Source organism: Rattus rattus, chromosome 6 (genome assembly GCF_011064425.1).
Source record: "Rattus rattus isolate New Zealand chromosome 6, Rrattus_CSIRO_v1, whole genome shotgun sequence".
NCBI classification, from domain to species: Eukaryota; Metazoa; Chordata; class Mammalia; order Rodentia; family Muridae; genus Rattus; species Rattus rattus.
Genome location: NC_046159.1, coordinates 26,943,203 through 26,956,536, shown reverse-complemented (window position 1 = coordinate 26,956,536; position 13,334 = coordinate 26,943,203). Strand labels below are relative to the sequence as shown.

The 13,334-nt window shown below is 40.4% G+C and overlaps 1 protein-coding gene across 8 annotated transcripts in view; it reads right to left on the bottom strand.

The window, feature by feature from the left end:
- The window catches only part of Erc1 (ELKS/RAB6-interacting/CAST family member 1), a 286,731-nt gene that overhangs the window by 217,827 nt on the left and 55,570 nt on the right, over window positions 1–13,334 (bottom strand). For all 8 annotated transcript variants that reach the window (XM_032905794.1, XM_032905787.1, XM_032905789.1 and 5 more), the window contains exons 3-4: window positions 10,163–10,579; window positions 2,084–2,158 (exon numbers count right to left, since the gene is read on the bottom strand). In XM_032905794.1, the coding sequence (XP_032761685.1) occupies window positions 2,084–2,158; window positions 10,163–10,579 (492 nt within the window). The remainder of the gene's footprint in view (window positions 1–2,083; window positions 2,159–10,162; window positions 10,580–13,334) is intronic.

Sequence of the window (13,334 nt, the reverse complement as noted above, 5' to 3'; positions counted from 1 at the left end):
GCATGTGTATCCAGGGAAGTGGCTAAGGTGGGAGGCCAATCTTGAACGGGAGCAGTACCATCCCATGATCGAGAGTCCGGGACTAAATTAAAAAGGAGAAGCGAGTGGAGCCAACGCTCACCTCTCTCTCTTCCCAACTGTGAGCAGAGTGGCCTGATGCCCCACATGCCTCATCCCACTCCGTGGACTATACACTCAAGCCGTGATCCGACATAAACCTATCGTTCTTTTTTTTTTTTTAAAGATTTATTTATTATATGTAAGTACACTGTAGCTGTCTTCAGACACAGAAGAGGGCACCAGATCCCATTACAGATGGCTGTGAGCCACCATGTGGTTGCTGGGAATTGAACTCAGGACCTCTGGAAGAGCAGTCAGTGCTCTTAACCACTGAGCCATCTCTCCAGCCCAAACCTATCATTCTTAAATAACCTTCGCTGCATATGTTGTTATAGCAACGAGAAAAGTAACCAATGCACCATCCACTTGACCCTTGTTGACAGATAAGCCTAGCAACACTTAAAATATACATACAGCCAATTAACAAAAGTACACACCTCTAATCTGTGAGAAGAGGGGGAAGGGAAAAAAAGCTACACATGAGCTTGTGTTTTATCCTTAGGCATCAACAGGGATCAGGAAGTAACATGCACAAAAAACGTATACTATGTGACTAAGGGAAAGCCATAAAATTAAACCATCCTAAAGCCTCCTGTAAGAGTATATTCAAGCTTATAATTACGTAACTCCAAAGAGCCCATAAACTAGTAATTTAAAACGTTTGAGAAATCCTTAAACTGGATGAAAAAATATGCATAATTTGAACAAAGTTTTATCACTGCAAGCCAAAGTTTGTTGTTGCTAGCTAAGGCTACAGAGTGAAACACTGTGTACACACACACACACACACACACACACACACACACACACACACACACACACACACTCACACACACACACACACACACACACACACACACAGCCTTGCACACATATCAAAAGGGGCAGGAGGTATAATACAACTCAAGCCTCTTACAGGATATAAAGAAGTTAAAGAAAGCAGAAACTAAGTTCTACTTAAATGGGCTTTTATAAGAAAAACATAAAGCAGGGTATGGCAGCACATGCCTATAATCCTAGCACTCAGAAGGGTGAGACAGGAAGACCTCAGGTTCAAAATCAGCCTAGGACACAGGGAGAGGAAAGGAGGACCATGTGGCCACTGGCCACAACCAAGAATCACCTGGAAGAGTCTCAGTGAGCAATCATCTACATCACCAGCCTGGCATTTGAGCGTGTCTGTGCAGGGACTGTCGGGACCGCAGTAACTGAGGTGGGGTGGAGTCTCACCCTGAATGTGGGTGGCTCCAGGTGATGGACTGAGCTCTGAACTGTACAAGACAGAAGAAAGCTGGTGAGAGCCAGCCAGGGGCAGCAAGACTACTTCTGCTTCTCCCTGCCCCTGGCTGCAGGTACAATGTGACCTGCTGTCTCAAGCTCCTGCCTCGGATGTCCCTGCAGTGGTGAGCCATATGTGGAACTGGAAGGCCAAGTGTCACAATAAGGAAAGCAGAGGCCATGTGTCTAATCAAAGTACTAGCAACACCACCTAACATCAACTGTTTACTATGTGCAAGGTCTGTTCAAAGCAGTTTACATGTTTTCACTAACTTCCTTTTTTTTAAATCTGAGGCATAGAGAGGTTAGGAACTTGCTTCATGTCATACATCTGATAAAATATAGTTAAACTTTAAATCAAAAGAATTTAACTCAGACAGCCAACTCATAACTCCTGGAGATAACTTGTCACTAACTTAAAATGTTTTTTCAAGATACTATCTTCCGATTCTGGGGTCCTCAGACATGAGAGTCTGCAGGGAGAAAGCTATTTTCACATCAATCCTACAATCATCACTGGATCTTTCCAATGTGTTGGCATTTGCACTAAGAACGAAAACAATCGCAGTCTCCTCTCGGTCTCCCAAGTGAGCAAAGCACTGTTACTCCTTCTCCACATGCAAGAAGAGCCTGACCATTTCAGAGTGAGAGGCGATCCAAGAATCTTCATGAGAGTCTCACTTACCTTCATTTCAATAACGGTTTGCAGGGCTTTTGTCTTGGCAGAGTCAGGGGCATTCTCAAATCTCCGGTGCATCTCCTGAACAGAAACAGAGAGAATCAGTGGCTGCCTTTAACGCTCATGCCTCTTGGTCTTATTTTGCAGTCCTGGCTCCTGGAGCTCACTATGGAACCCTGACTGGCCTTGAACTCTCACATATCCACCAGACCCTCTCTCTGCCTCTACCTCCCAAGTGCTGGCAATTAAAGATAGTTGCCACCATGCCCAGCCACTGTCATGCCTTCTGAAGTGGAAGCTGCTAAAAATAAGTAACCCAACCTCTGCGGTAAGTGGACCCTTCCTCTGTCACAAACCTTACTCCAGACTGATTAAACATACACTCTGAGGATCCCTGGCTCTAAATAGCTAGTTATTTAAAACTAGACACAATACTACCAACCACTACTGCAATGTCGCCAGATTGATGTATCAATAAGACTGGAAACCAAAATTACAAATGATCTAAAAGGGGGAGGAGGGTGAACAGGAAAGATCCGCTTTTAACAAGAATTAAGGCCACCGCAACCAGCCTGCACTGTGTAGAGTGGCTGAAATTACCTCTGTTGACAACCTCTTCTCTACAGCACCCACCTCCAGAGTAACAACCACCTAGTTACCTACGGTGGAAACTCCAGTGGGGCTCCAGGGCAGTAGAAAAAGTTTGTTGGACAAGTTCTATGTAGTTCAAAATCAAAAAACGTTGTAAGGCAACTTTCTTGATAGGAAGAAAGGAAGCCAGATATGGTGGCACATGTCTTTAATTCCAGAATTTTTTCTAAAAGAGACTCGATATTATAAAGAAACTAAACTTTTAACATGTTTGAATTTGTAAGGCTAGTGGAACTCTTTAAGTTTGTAAAATGTTTTCTATTGTGATGTCTTTATTAATATATGATCTTGAGGATGAATGGAAAAGGAAAGACTGTGGCTTAACAGTGATGTGTCTGTGTGTCACTTGTGCTGACTAGTTCTATGTCAACTTGACATAAGCTCAGCTCATTAGAGAAGGAGGAGCCTCAATTGAGAACATCTCCATAATATCAGGCTACATGCAGGGTATTTATTTAATAGTGATTAATGTAGGAGGGCCTAGCCCATTCTGGATGAGATCAACCCAGGCTGGTGGTCCTGGGTTCTATAACAGAGTAAGCTGAGCAAGCCAGGAAGGGAAACAGAGGCAGGCAAACCTCTGTGAGTTTGATCAAGACTGATCTACACAATTAGTTCTAGAATAGCCAGAGCTTCACAGTGAAACCCTATCTGCCAAAACAAACAATACTACCCCACAAATAATTAGTAAGGAAAGATGTTAAGATGTGGCTGTCTCTGAATTAATTAGTCAGTACTATTTAAAAGCAAAAAAAAAAAAAAAAAAAAATGGGACAGCCCTAGAAAGGAGAGTGGAATACTCCATACGGTGCTTAAGAATAATGAAAAAGACTAAAATAAAATATTTTGGTTATATCTTTCACCTTACTTACTCACTGTTGCCTGGCCAGGAAGCTCACTGATTAACTTTTAGCTTTTCTTAAATTCTTTCAGAACAGGGCTGGAGAGATGGCTCAGCAGTTAAGAACTCAATCAGTTTTTCAAAAGGACCCAAATTCAATTCCCAGGACCCACATGACAGCTCTTAACTGTCTGTAACTCCAATTCTAGGAGATCCAACACCCTCATACAGACATACATGCAGGCAAAACACCAATGCCTATAAAATATAAATAAATAAATAAATTCTTATAGAAAGAAAAGCTCTTTCAACAATGTTTTCCCACTATACTTGTTTCTTTTTTATAGCATTTCTGATTTCACTTTTAGAACGGAAATGGCCTACTTCTAACATCTATGAAAATATTCCAAACTCCCAAAAACCTTACAACCTGAAAACTTTCTGGCTCGAACATTTAAGGGAAGGCAGACTCAATCTTTATTAATATACACTGCTACAACTAACTCCAGCCTTACATATTCAACTGGATATCATACTTATATAGGTATCAAACATTTCAAAAGCTATTTTCCAAGACAGGCTCCAATAGCATCCTAAACATGCGGTCATTCATACCTTCCAGTCTCCACTAAGCCAACGTCAGGAAATCTACTTAGATGTACCCTCAAAACATGCCAAAATCCAAAAACTCTTTCTTATATCTTTAATACTATCACCTAACATGAGTCATCCAAAAACCACACCTCTCATTAGCAAGTTCCAACACTTTGCTTCCCTTACCGCACCTTCTCAATACACTCCTCTAAAAACCAAGGTGATCTCCTCACCCCACACTCAGAGCCCTGTCATGGCTCCCCATGTGACCTGTTTTCTTGAGAGAGTGTAAAACTTCATGTCTTCCGGGCTTCCCTCAGTCACTGTACTTCAGTCACACTGGACACCTAGCTGTTCCCCAAGTATGCTGGGCTGCTGAACTCTCTCCCATCTCCCACGCTATGCGCGCTTTACCTCATCTGTTCCTAGCTCAAACGTCTCCTAAACATTTTGGTGGATTAGCTGTGATGGTGTCATTATGTTTAAACAAAAAACTCTCCATGAGGCTAACAGATACACACTAAAGACAGGAGGGGTAAAGTTATCATGCTAGGATATTGTTTTAAATTATTTGGTGAAGTAAAGAATAAATGAATGCCTGTCTCCTGTAATAGGCTTAATTTCCTATCTTGTGTGTGTGTGTGTGTGTGTGTGTGTGTTTTTTTTTTTCTTTTTTTCGGAGCTGGGGACCGAACCCAGGGCCTTGTGCTTGCTAGGCAAGCGCTCTACCGCTGAGCTAAATCCCCAACCCCATCTTGTGTGTTTTGTAATTATAATTTGTTATAGGGTAGGAATAATGGATAAGTCTACATAAGTTATGATGTCTTCACTAATGAAACAGTCCTGCTTGTCATCTCTCCTTTAAAAATACTTAATCTCCCTCTCTCCCTGCCCCCCCTCTCTGTGTGTAGATAAGTCAACACATACATAGGAATTACAAATGTAATGGGATTATTATTCTAGCCTGTAAGCTAAGAAGTAGTTCATGTAAGATTAAACCTGTAATTAAAACTTTAAAGGGTGCTTGGTAGTGTACTTGAGCAGTGTGCACGACATCACATAGTCAGTCCTCAGCTGGGTGAGATCCCTAGGACTACCTAACACTAGAGGGGATGCAGGAAGATTGGAAGTTAAGGTCATTCTCCTGTAGTAAATTCAACACAAAGACAAAACAGTTCCCAAAATATAATTAATTAAATGTTTAAAATGGGAGCTGAGGAGATGATCTAGAAATTAAGAGCACTGGCTGCTCTTCCTGAGGACCAAATTCAATTCTCAGCACCCGCATGACAGCTTACAAATGTCTCGAAGTCCAGTTCCAGGGTACCAATACTCTCACACAGACAACATGCAGTAAAAATACCAATGCAAAATTTTTAAAAGTAATATCAAAAATTTAATCAAAAAAGAATACAGATGAAACTAAGCCATGATATTTATTGCCATTAATTGGTATTGATATAACATATATAATAAATGTGATAATGTTTTAATATTAGGAATAGAGATAGGGCAAATTTAGTCAAAAGCAAATGAGTGATCATAAAAGCCAAGACCACAGTGGCTCTTAGAGGAAAAAAAGAGGCTCTGACAGTGATGGGTATTAAAGTTCCCTTTCTGTATCTGGGTGACGGTGGTTAGGAAGGAGCATATTTCATAATTTTTTAAGCTACCCAACTATTTATACTATTATTTTGAGGTGCTAGGGTTCAACCTCAGGGACTTGACTGGTGTACTGACTGGTTTTGTGTGTCAACTTGACACAAGCTGGCGTTATCAAAGAGAAAAGATATATCCCCAGTCCACTAGCTATGTCTCTATATATCTCTACTGCTTTTTTACTCTTATAACTTCTAACTGCCAAGATACCTCACAGACACATCTCAAATATACTAGCCAAAATTCAGAATTCATAGGCTAATTCATACACAATTATTAATACTTTTAGCCTCAAACATTTTTATAAACATATGAAGAGCTGTACTAACAAGATTCAGATTAAAATGTCATAGGAAACAAAACAAAACAAACAAAACAGCCAAATAGAATGCAATGTAATTCATTACAAAAAGTGCGGATTAGATAAAACTTTAATCCCTATAGTAGGGGGCAGGAGCAGGTAGATCTCAACGAGTTGAAGGCCAGCCTAGTCTACATAGAAAGTCCAAGGCCAACCTAAGCTAAATAGCCAGACCTCAACTCAAAAACAAAACAAAACACACCCCAACCCCAAAAAAAAGCCTTCCCCCGAAGGCAAATATCTGCCAATATTTTAAAAAGAGAAACAGAGGTCTGAAATATATTATTGAGTTGCAGTGTTTTGTACACACAGGAATAAAGAGTTTCTTAACGTTCCAGAGCCAACCTCAATACCCTCTACCAAGACACTGAGATTCATAGTTTATTTCTCCAAGTGTCCAAGCCCAAAGCACTACGCAAACATGGCGTGTAATTTCCTGTTTGTCCAACAGATGTCCTCGCTCGTCTATCAACGGACGGTGGAAGAGCACAGCAAGGAAGCAAAGCCCTTGACCAACAGAAAACTCAAGCTCCAACCACAATGAAACCTTGACACAAAATATAATAATCAAATATTTAGTTTTAATTTGGGGGATATACAGAATCATTTTCATAGATGAAGCAGAATATTGTAATGAGTAGTAGCACAAATATTATCTTACTATTATGTTATTTACTAAGTCTAAGAAGCCAGTGATTATAAGGTATATCATTCCTGGGTATAATGTGTGAAGTGAGAGTACAGGAAGCTCTTAACTTCAGAGCCAACTCTCCAGCTCAAATCTGGGAGTCTCAGAAGGACACAGACTGTAAAATATATATCTATTGTCACAAGATCAATACGTACTAGGGGCTTAATCAGTAACTGTTGAGTAAGGGAGTGAATGAGAGCAAAAAAGTAAGAGTAAGTACCTTTGGCATCTCACTGCTTTAGAAACTAGTCTACAGGTAAGGTCAAGGCAATGTCAAGGAACGTGTTAAAAATCTGTGCCCGGTTATCACTTTACCTTTGTTAATTATAACCTCTAATACATATGTTTAATTTATTGATGTTCTTGCTACAGCAATGAATCTTCCATGTCAAAGACTATAAAGTATTTTGCTTATGTTGTCTTCGAATATCTCTTTTTAAAATAGTCCTTAATTCACCTAGAAATTAATTTTATGTAACTGGGTATTTTTGAAATGATAGTCATTATCTCAAAATATTGGTCATATACTTCACACTGCATTATCTCTAGATTCCACTGTTTTCCTTGATCAAGCTGGCCTTGAACTTTAAATTCTCTGTCACTGTCTCCCAAGTGCTATAGTTTTACAGATAAACACCACCAGTGGATTAAAAATACACGTATTCTGATCTACCTACATAAGTCCCACCAGGGTTACCAGACAATTCCAGTATAGACACATTAAATTGATGTTAGGGGAAATGGCATCTGCATATTAGTCTCTGCAATAGTGAAAACTGAGTACCATTACCATCTTTCCGTTGATGACATTATGACAATATTTGTTCTTCTCCCTTATTAGATTAAGGAGATGAAATTCCATGAATGTTCTTAAACATCACTTAGCACAACCGTCCTTACGTCTTCCTAACTTCAGGAAGTGACCAGCAAGCAGAATGCTTCCTAGTAAATATACATTTACTGGACTACTACCTAACAGACTGTAAGACTGTCATTCGGTTCTTATTTTATTAAGCATTTATTTGGTCTGGTGGTGAAGAGTTATCAATTTTATCTAGCATCCTTGGAGTGGAGGAGTCCAAGGACAGCCAGGGCTCCTTAGTAAGCATCCATCTCAAAGGGAAGTGCTTTGGATTCCCCCTCTCACGTGCCCCCTCTACCATATGTTCATAATCACTGCTACTGCACGTACATGCAACACTATACATGGAAACTTCATTCCTTCACTGAAGGAAGAAAAAATAGCTATTTCCGAAGTCACTGTGTCTGCTGTGTCCACTTCAAATAATTTTAAGTAGCATGATTATGTGTCTCATAAGACATTATGCTACAAACGGTAGCCTTGAGCGTCAGGTGGCACTCATGGGGAAATGTATTTTCTTAGATCACATACATTATTTATTCACATGACCTATGTTTTAAAAAAAAAAAAACAGTAAAACTCCCAGGACTTTTCTTCTCAGTATTTTTGAGCTCAATATATTCCTAATTGTTCATAGCCATTAATTAATTAAATTAATTAATTAATTGTAATTTCCCATCCCTTAGCTATTTGGCATTTATTAGTTCCTGTACTATGAGGATAGGCCGAAATGTTCAGAAGCATCAAAAATGTAATATTCCTAAAGCAGAAAATTGTAATTGGAAAAAAGACATCACCAAGTTTGTATTTGTTCCAATATACAGCTGGAATTTTTATGTTTGAAGAGCCGCACAGTTTTTGTTTATTTTAAATAGGGTTTCTCTGGGTAGCCCTGACTATCATGCAACTCACTATGTCAGCCAGACTGGCCTCCAACTCACAGACTTCCCTGCCCCTGCCTGCCTCCCAAATGCAGGAATTAAAAGCAGGAACCACCACACTTACAGCGCCACGGTTTTGTGTTGTTAGTTTCTTGGGTGTTTCTATATGTTTGTTTGAGACGGTCTCTCATTATGTGGACCAAGCTGGCTTACAATTCACAGAGATTTGCCTGCCTCTTCCTCCCAAGTGCTAGGATTAAAGCCATGTTCTATCATGATCAGTTGAATATGTTTGTCTCTTTAATTTTCTTCTTCCCAAATCATGTTTAAAAAGGGATTATTCAGACCCATCCTAACAGTTGGAGGATCCCCACTCCCTCCTATCAAAATGTAAAAGTTAGCTGGTTCCAGTGGCACATCCTTATATTCCCAAAGAAGCTAAAAAAAGAACTTTATGTCTAACCAGAAGCACTGGCTAGTTCTATGTCACCTTGACACAGTCATTTTGGAAGAGGGAACCTCAGTTGAGAAAATCCAACACATCTCCGACTGGCCTGTGGGCAAGTCTATAGTCTGATTTTCTTAACTAGTGAAAGACGGAGAGGACCCGGCCCACTGTAGGTGATACCATCCCTGGGAAGTTGGTCTAATGGTATATAAGAAATCAGGCTGAGCAAGCCATGGGAACAAGAAAGCAGGCAGCACCCTCCATGACCTCTGCATCAGCTCCAGTCTCCAGGTTCCTGCCCAGTTGAGTTCATACACTGAGGATCGACTTCCCTCAGTGATGGACGTGGTGTAAACTGTATGCAAAATAGACCTTTTCTCCCTGAGTTGCTTTTGGTCATAGTGTTTTATCGTTGCATAGAAAACCCTAAGAAATCAGTCATATAAAATGTATTTCAACTTTTAAATTAGCTCAAGGTGAGATGAATTCCTTTATGCTTTTTCTTAAAATGGCATTGCCTCAGAAAGTGAGGTCTGGAAATCAGAGCCAACTTGAGTCTGTTTCACATAAACAGTGTGTCTCTACATCACTCCTGGCTACACTCCATGGCAAAAGATTTTTAACACGTATCTTTCACAATGAGGCAAATGTTTCCAGGGAAACCACAGGAGACATTCATTACTGCTCCAGCTTTCCCGGCATAGGTGAGCTGAGGTAACTGTTTACAGCCTTCTACTAGGATTTTTTTAATTGAGCACTAGTTAGCTGTTACCCTAACTTTGGCTTTGCTGTTCTGTCTCTAAGAACAAATAGAGACAAGTAACAAACTGACACAATCCTGCGTCCCTTCAGCAACCCGGGAACTCCTAGGAATCACATGTAGGGTGACAGGGTGAGAATGTTACTGAGTAACATACATGCCAGGTAATGTCATTCTGCTCAAGAGAGAAAAATCAAAAAGGAAACCATAGAAGTGCTGGACACAAGAGACGAAACTCCTATCCAGCAGCGCAGCAGAGCACATACATTTATCTAGGGCAAGACTCTGACTAATAAGGGAAACATGACCATCAGGAACTGAAAAGGTAGTCACTCACCTCTCTCAACATATTATTCTCCTTCTCCTTCTGCTCCAAAAGACTCTCTAGGTGGTGGACGTGCATCTCTGCCTCCGCCAGCCGTCTCGTTCTCTCATGGTCTTCCTCTGTGGCCTTGGCAGAAAGTCCTTTGCTCTGTAGCATCTCCAGAAGCTTCTTAATGGACTCATCCCGAGCATTGAGGGTTTGCTTCTGAGTCTCAATCCTCAGCTCCATCTCCTCCAGGGTCTTCCGCAGGAGAAACAGCTCCTTGGCTTGCCTCTCGTGCTCAGCATGCAGCCTCTGGAAGTTCTCCTCCGTGAGCTCTGCCACACAAGGCTCCCCAGTCCGACTGCTGCTATCTTGCTGAAACAGCTGATTCAAGTCCCTCTGAATGCGCAGCTCATCCTGGAGAGCCTGGATTGTCATCTGCATGTGCTGAGAACAACACAAAAAGAAAAACCAAAATCAGCTTTCCCCTCAATTAGCAAAGACAGAGCAGCTTGCAAGCAGCTAAAAATAGCTGTAAGGATTCTCAGAAATATCCTCGGAAATAAAGATTCACCTTATTCTCTTTCAATTCAAGTTTTAAAACTATGGTAATAAGCTGTAATTGTCAGTAACTTAATTTGTGCTTATCCCCTCCCCACAACCCAGGAAAAGAAGTATGTCAGTCCTTTATTTTTATAAACCACAATAAAAATCTAGACATCTCAAAATTTATCTTAAAGGGAGTGGGAAGACTCTATATCACCAGGAATAAAAAACAAAATTTATTCCAAAACGTAAAAGTCTATCGAAAAACAAAATGACTTTTTAAATTTTTTTTTTTTTTTTTCGGAGCTGGGGACCAAACCCAGGGCCTTGTGCTTGCTAGGCAAGCGCTCTACCACTGAGCTAAATCCCCAACCCCACAAAATGACTTTTAATTATTATAAATATTAATTAACCTTCACATACATGCATGCATGCATACATACATACATACATACATACATACATACATACATACATACATACATACGAACTCATGAATGGACACACACAAACAACCAAAACCAGGCATAATAGTATATGCCTATAATATCATGTTAAAGACTGAGGCAGGAGTATCTCGAGTTTGAAGCCAGGTGATACATACTCAAAAAGTAGAACGACTCAGCATAGCCTCCATCGTCATAAGAATTTTTAAGGCCTGGAATGCTGCTGTTGACTGCAGGGACAATGCTGTACTGGATCTATGTCTGCAGCTTATTCATCTTGCTTCACTGAGAATTTAAGGTCACTAGTAAGTAGCTTTCCATAGTTCCTTTTCCCAATCCCTGGCAAAGTAGCGTTATGCCTTTGACTCTGTGAACGGCACTCCTGTATACATCTGTCCCATGTACTAAGCATTTCAATTTTACTGACAAATGAAGGTCATGTTAACAATCAACCTGAAATGATCTTGGAATCACCTAGGAGACAAAACATCAGCACACCAGGGAAGGACTATGTTGATGAGGTTAACTGAGGAGAAAAGACCCAAAACTAGAAGTAGCACCATTCCCCTGGACTTGAATTCTAGACTCCACAAAAAGGAGAAGGCTGGCCCAGCACAAATCTTCATCTCCCTCTGCCTTCCAACTGTGGGGACAACCTGACCGGCTGTTTCAAGCCCCGCTGCTGCCTTGCCTTCCTTCCCAATCTACTACACCTCAAACTGAAAGACAAAATAAACCTCCTGTTTTGAAGTAGCTCCTGTTGGGGTATTTTACACAGCAATAGAAAAGTAACTAAGATCTGAGTGCTCCAGTGGGGAGGTGATTCTTTATGAAACATCAGCAAAACAAACATCCACTTTCTGTATGTGTCACAAATCTTTCCAATCCCGTCATTTCGCTCTCAGCACTACTGAGGATTCTGTAACATTTCCATTCACTCTGTGTGTGAGGGAAAGGGGGCACAAGTGCGTATGTGTGCAGCAGCCATGGGACTAGCATGGAAGCCAGAGGACGACTTTCAAGGGTCAGTTCTCTCCTTTCATGCTTGGCAACAGGCTCCTTTACCCTTTACCATGAGCTGTCTTATAAGGCCACATATGATGACTTTTAAAGAGATTGTGTGTGTGTGTGTGTGTGTGTGTGTGTGTGTGTGTGTGTGTGTGTGTGTGTGTGTGTGTGTGTGTTTGCAGTACACAGGGGTTGCTTATGCTAGGCAAGTATTCTACACCTAACTATGCCTTGGCTCCAAAATGGTTTTGTGTTTCTGTGTTTGGTTTGGTTTGGTTTCATAGAAAGTGAAGACAGTCTTTTCTTTTTAGTATCTGGCTTGGGTATTGTTTTCTTAGCAAACAGAAATTTTTATTTCTGGTAATAAAAAAATCAATTTTTCTTAAAAATCATTGTTGTATTTATTTTAACATGAATACAATTATAATAAACTATCAGGTATTTTAATTTATAAACATGGTTTTAAAAATTAAAGTGCCAGCAACAGATTTCAAATATTCAATGGTAGCTAGATGCTAATAATCTCAATAAAAAGATGCATGGAAATGCTGATTCTCCAAATCCTACTTTACTCCATCACCCTTCAAACTCTAAAACACAGACATCTCTTAGTGAATTCAGAAGAAGAATTCACAGAGTGTTGGTTCACCCCTGTAGTCTTAACCCCAGAAGGCAGAAGAGTTGGGGATAGCCTCAGCTACTGAATCTAAAACAGTCAGAGTCTACCAGAAGTTAAACTCAAGGGGAGATGATTTCTAAGTGTGGCTATTCCTCTCTTTTTTTAACATTATCAATCCATTGAGGTCAAAAGTAATACAAATTAAAGCTAATAAACTTACGCACACTTTAATAACTGTGACGTGTAATTACAGTTTGGGAAGCAGAAGGAACACAAGTAGTGTTGTACCCGCTCATTAGCTCGACTCAGCAGCATTTCTTCAGTGGACTACAAGGCAACACCTGCTCTCCTGGCTACAGACAAGTTAGTTAGCTTTATTAAAACTACCACCGGGGGTAGGGGTGGGGGGATTTAGCTCAGTGGTACAGCGCTTGCCTAGCAAGCACAAGGCCCTGGGTTTGGTCCTCAGCTCCAGGAAAAAAAGAAAAAAAAAGAAAACTACCACCTTCCTCAACACCATCACAAAAAGAGCAAAAATAAACAAAGGAAAACAAAAACACCTGCTGCTAACTACTTTAGAAGA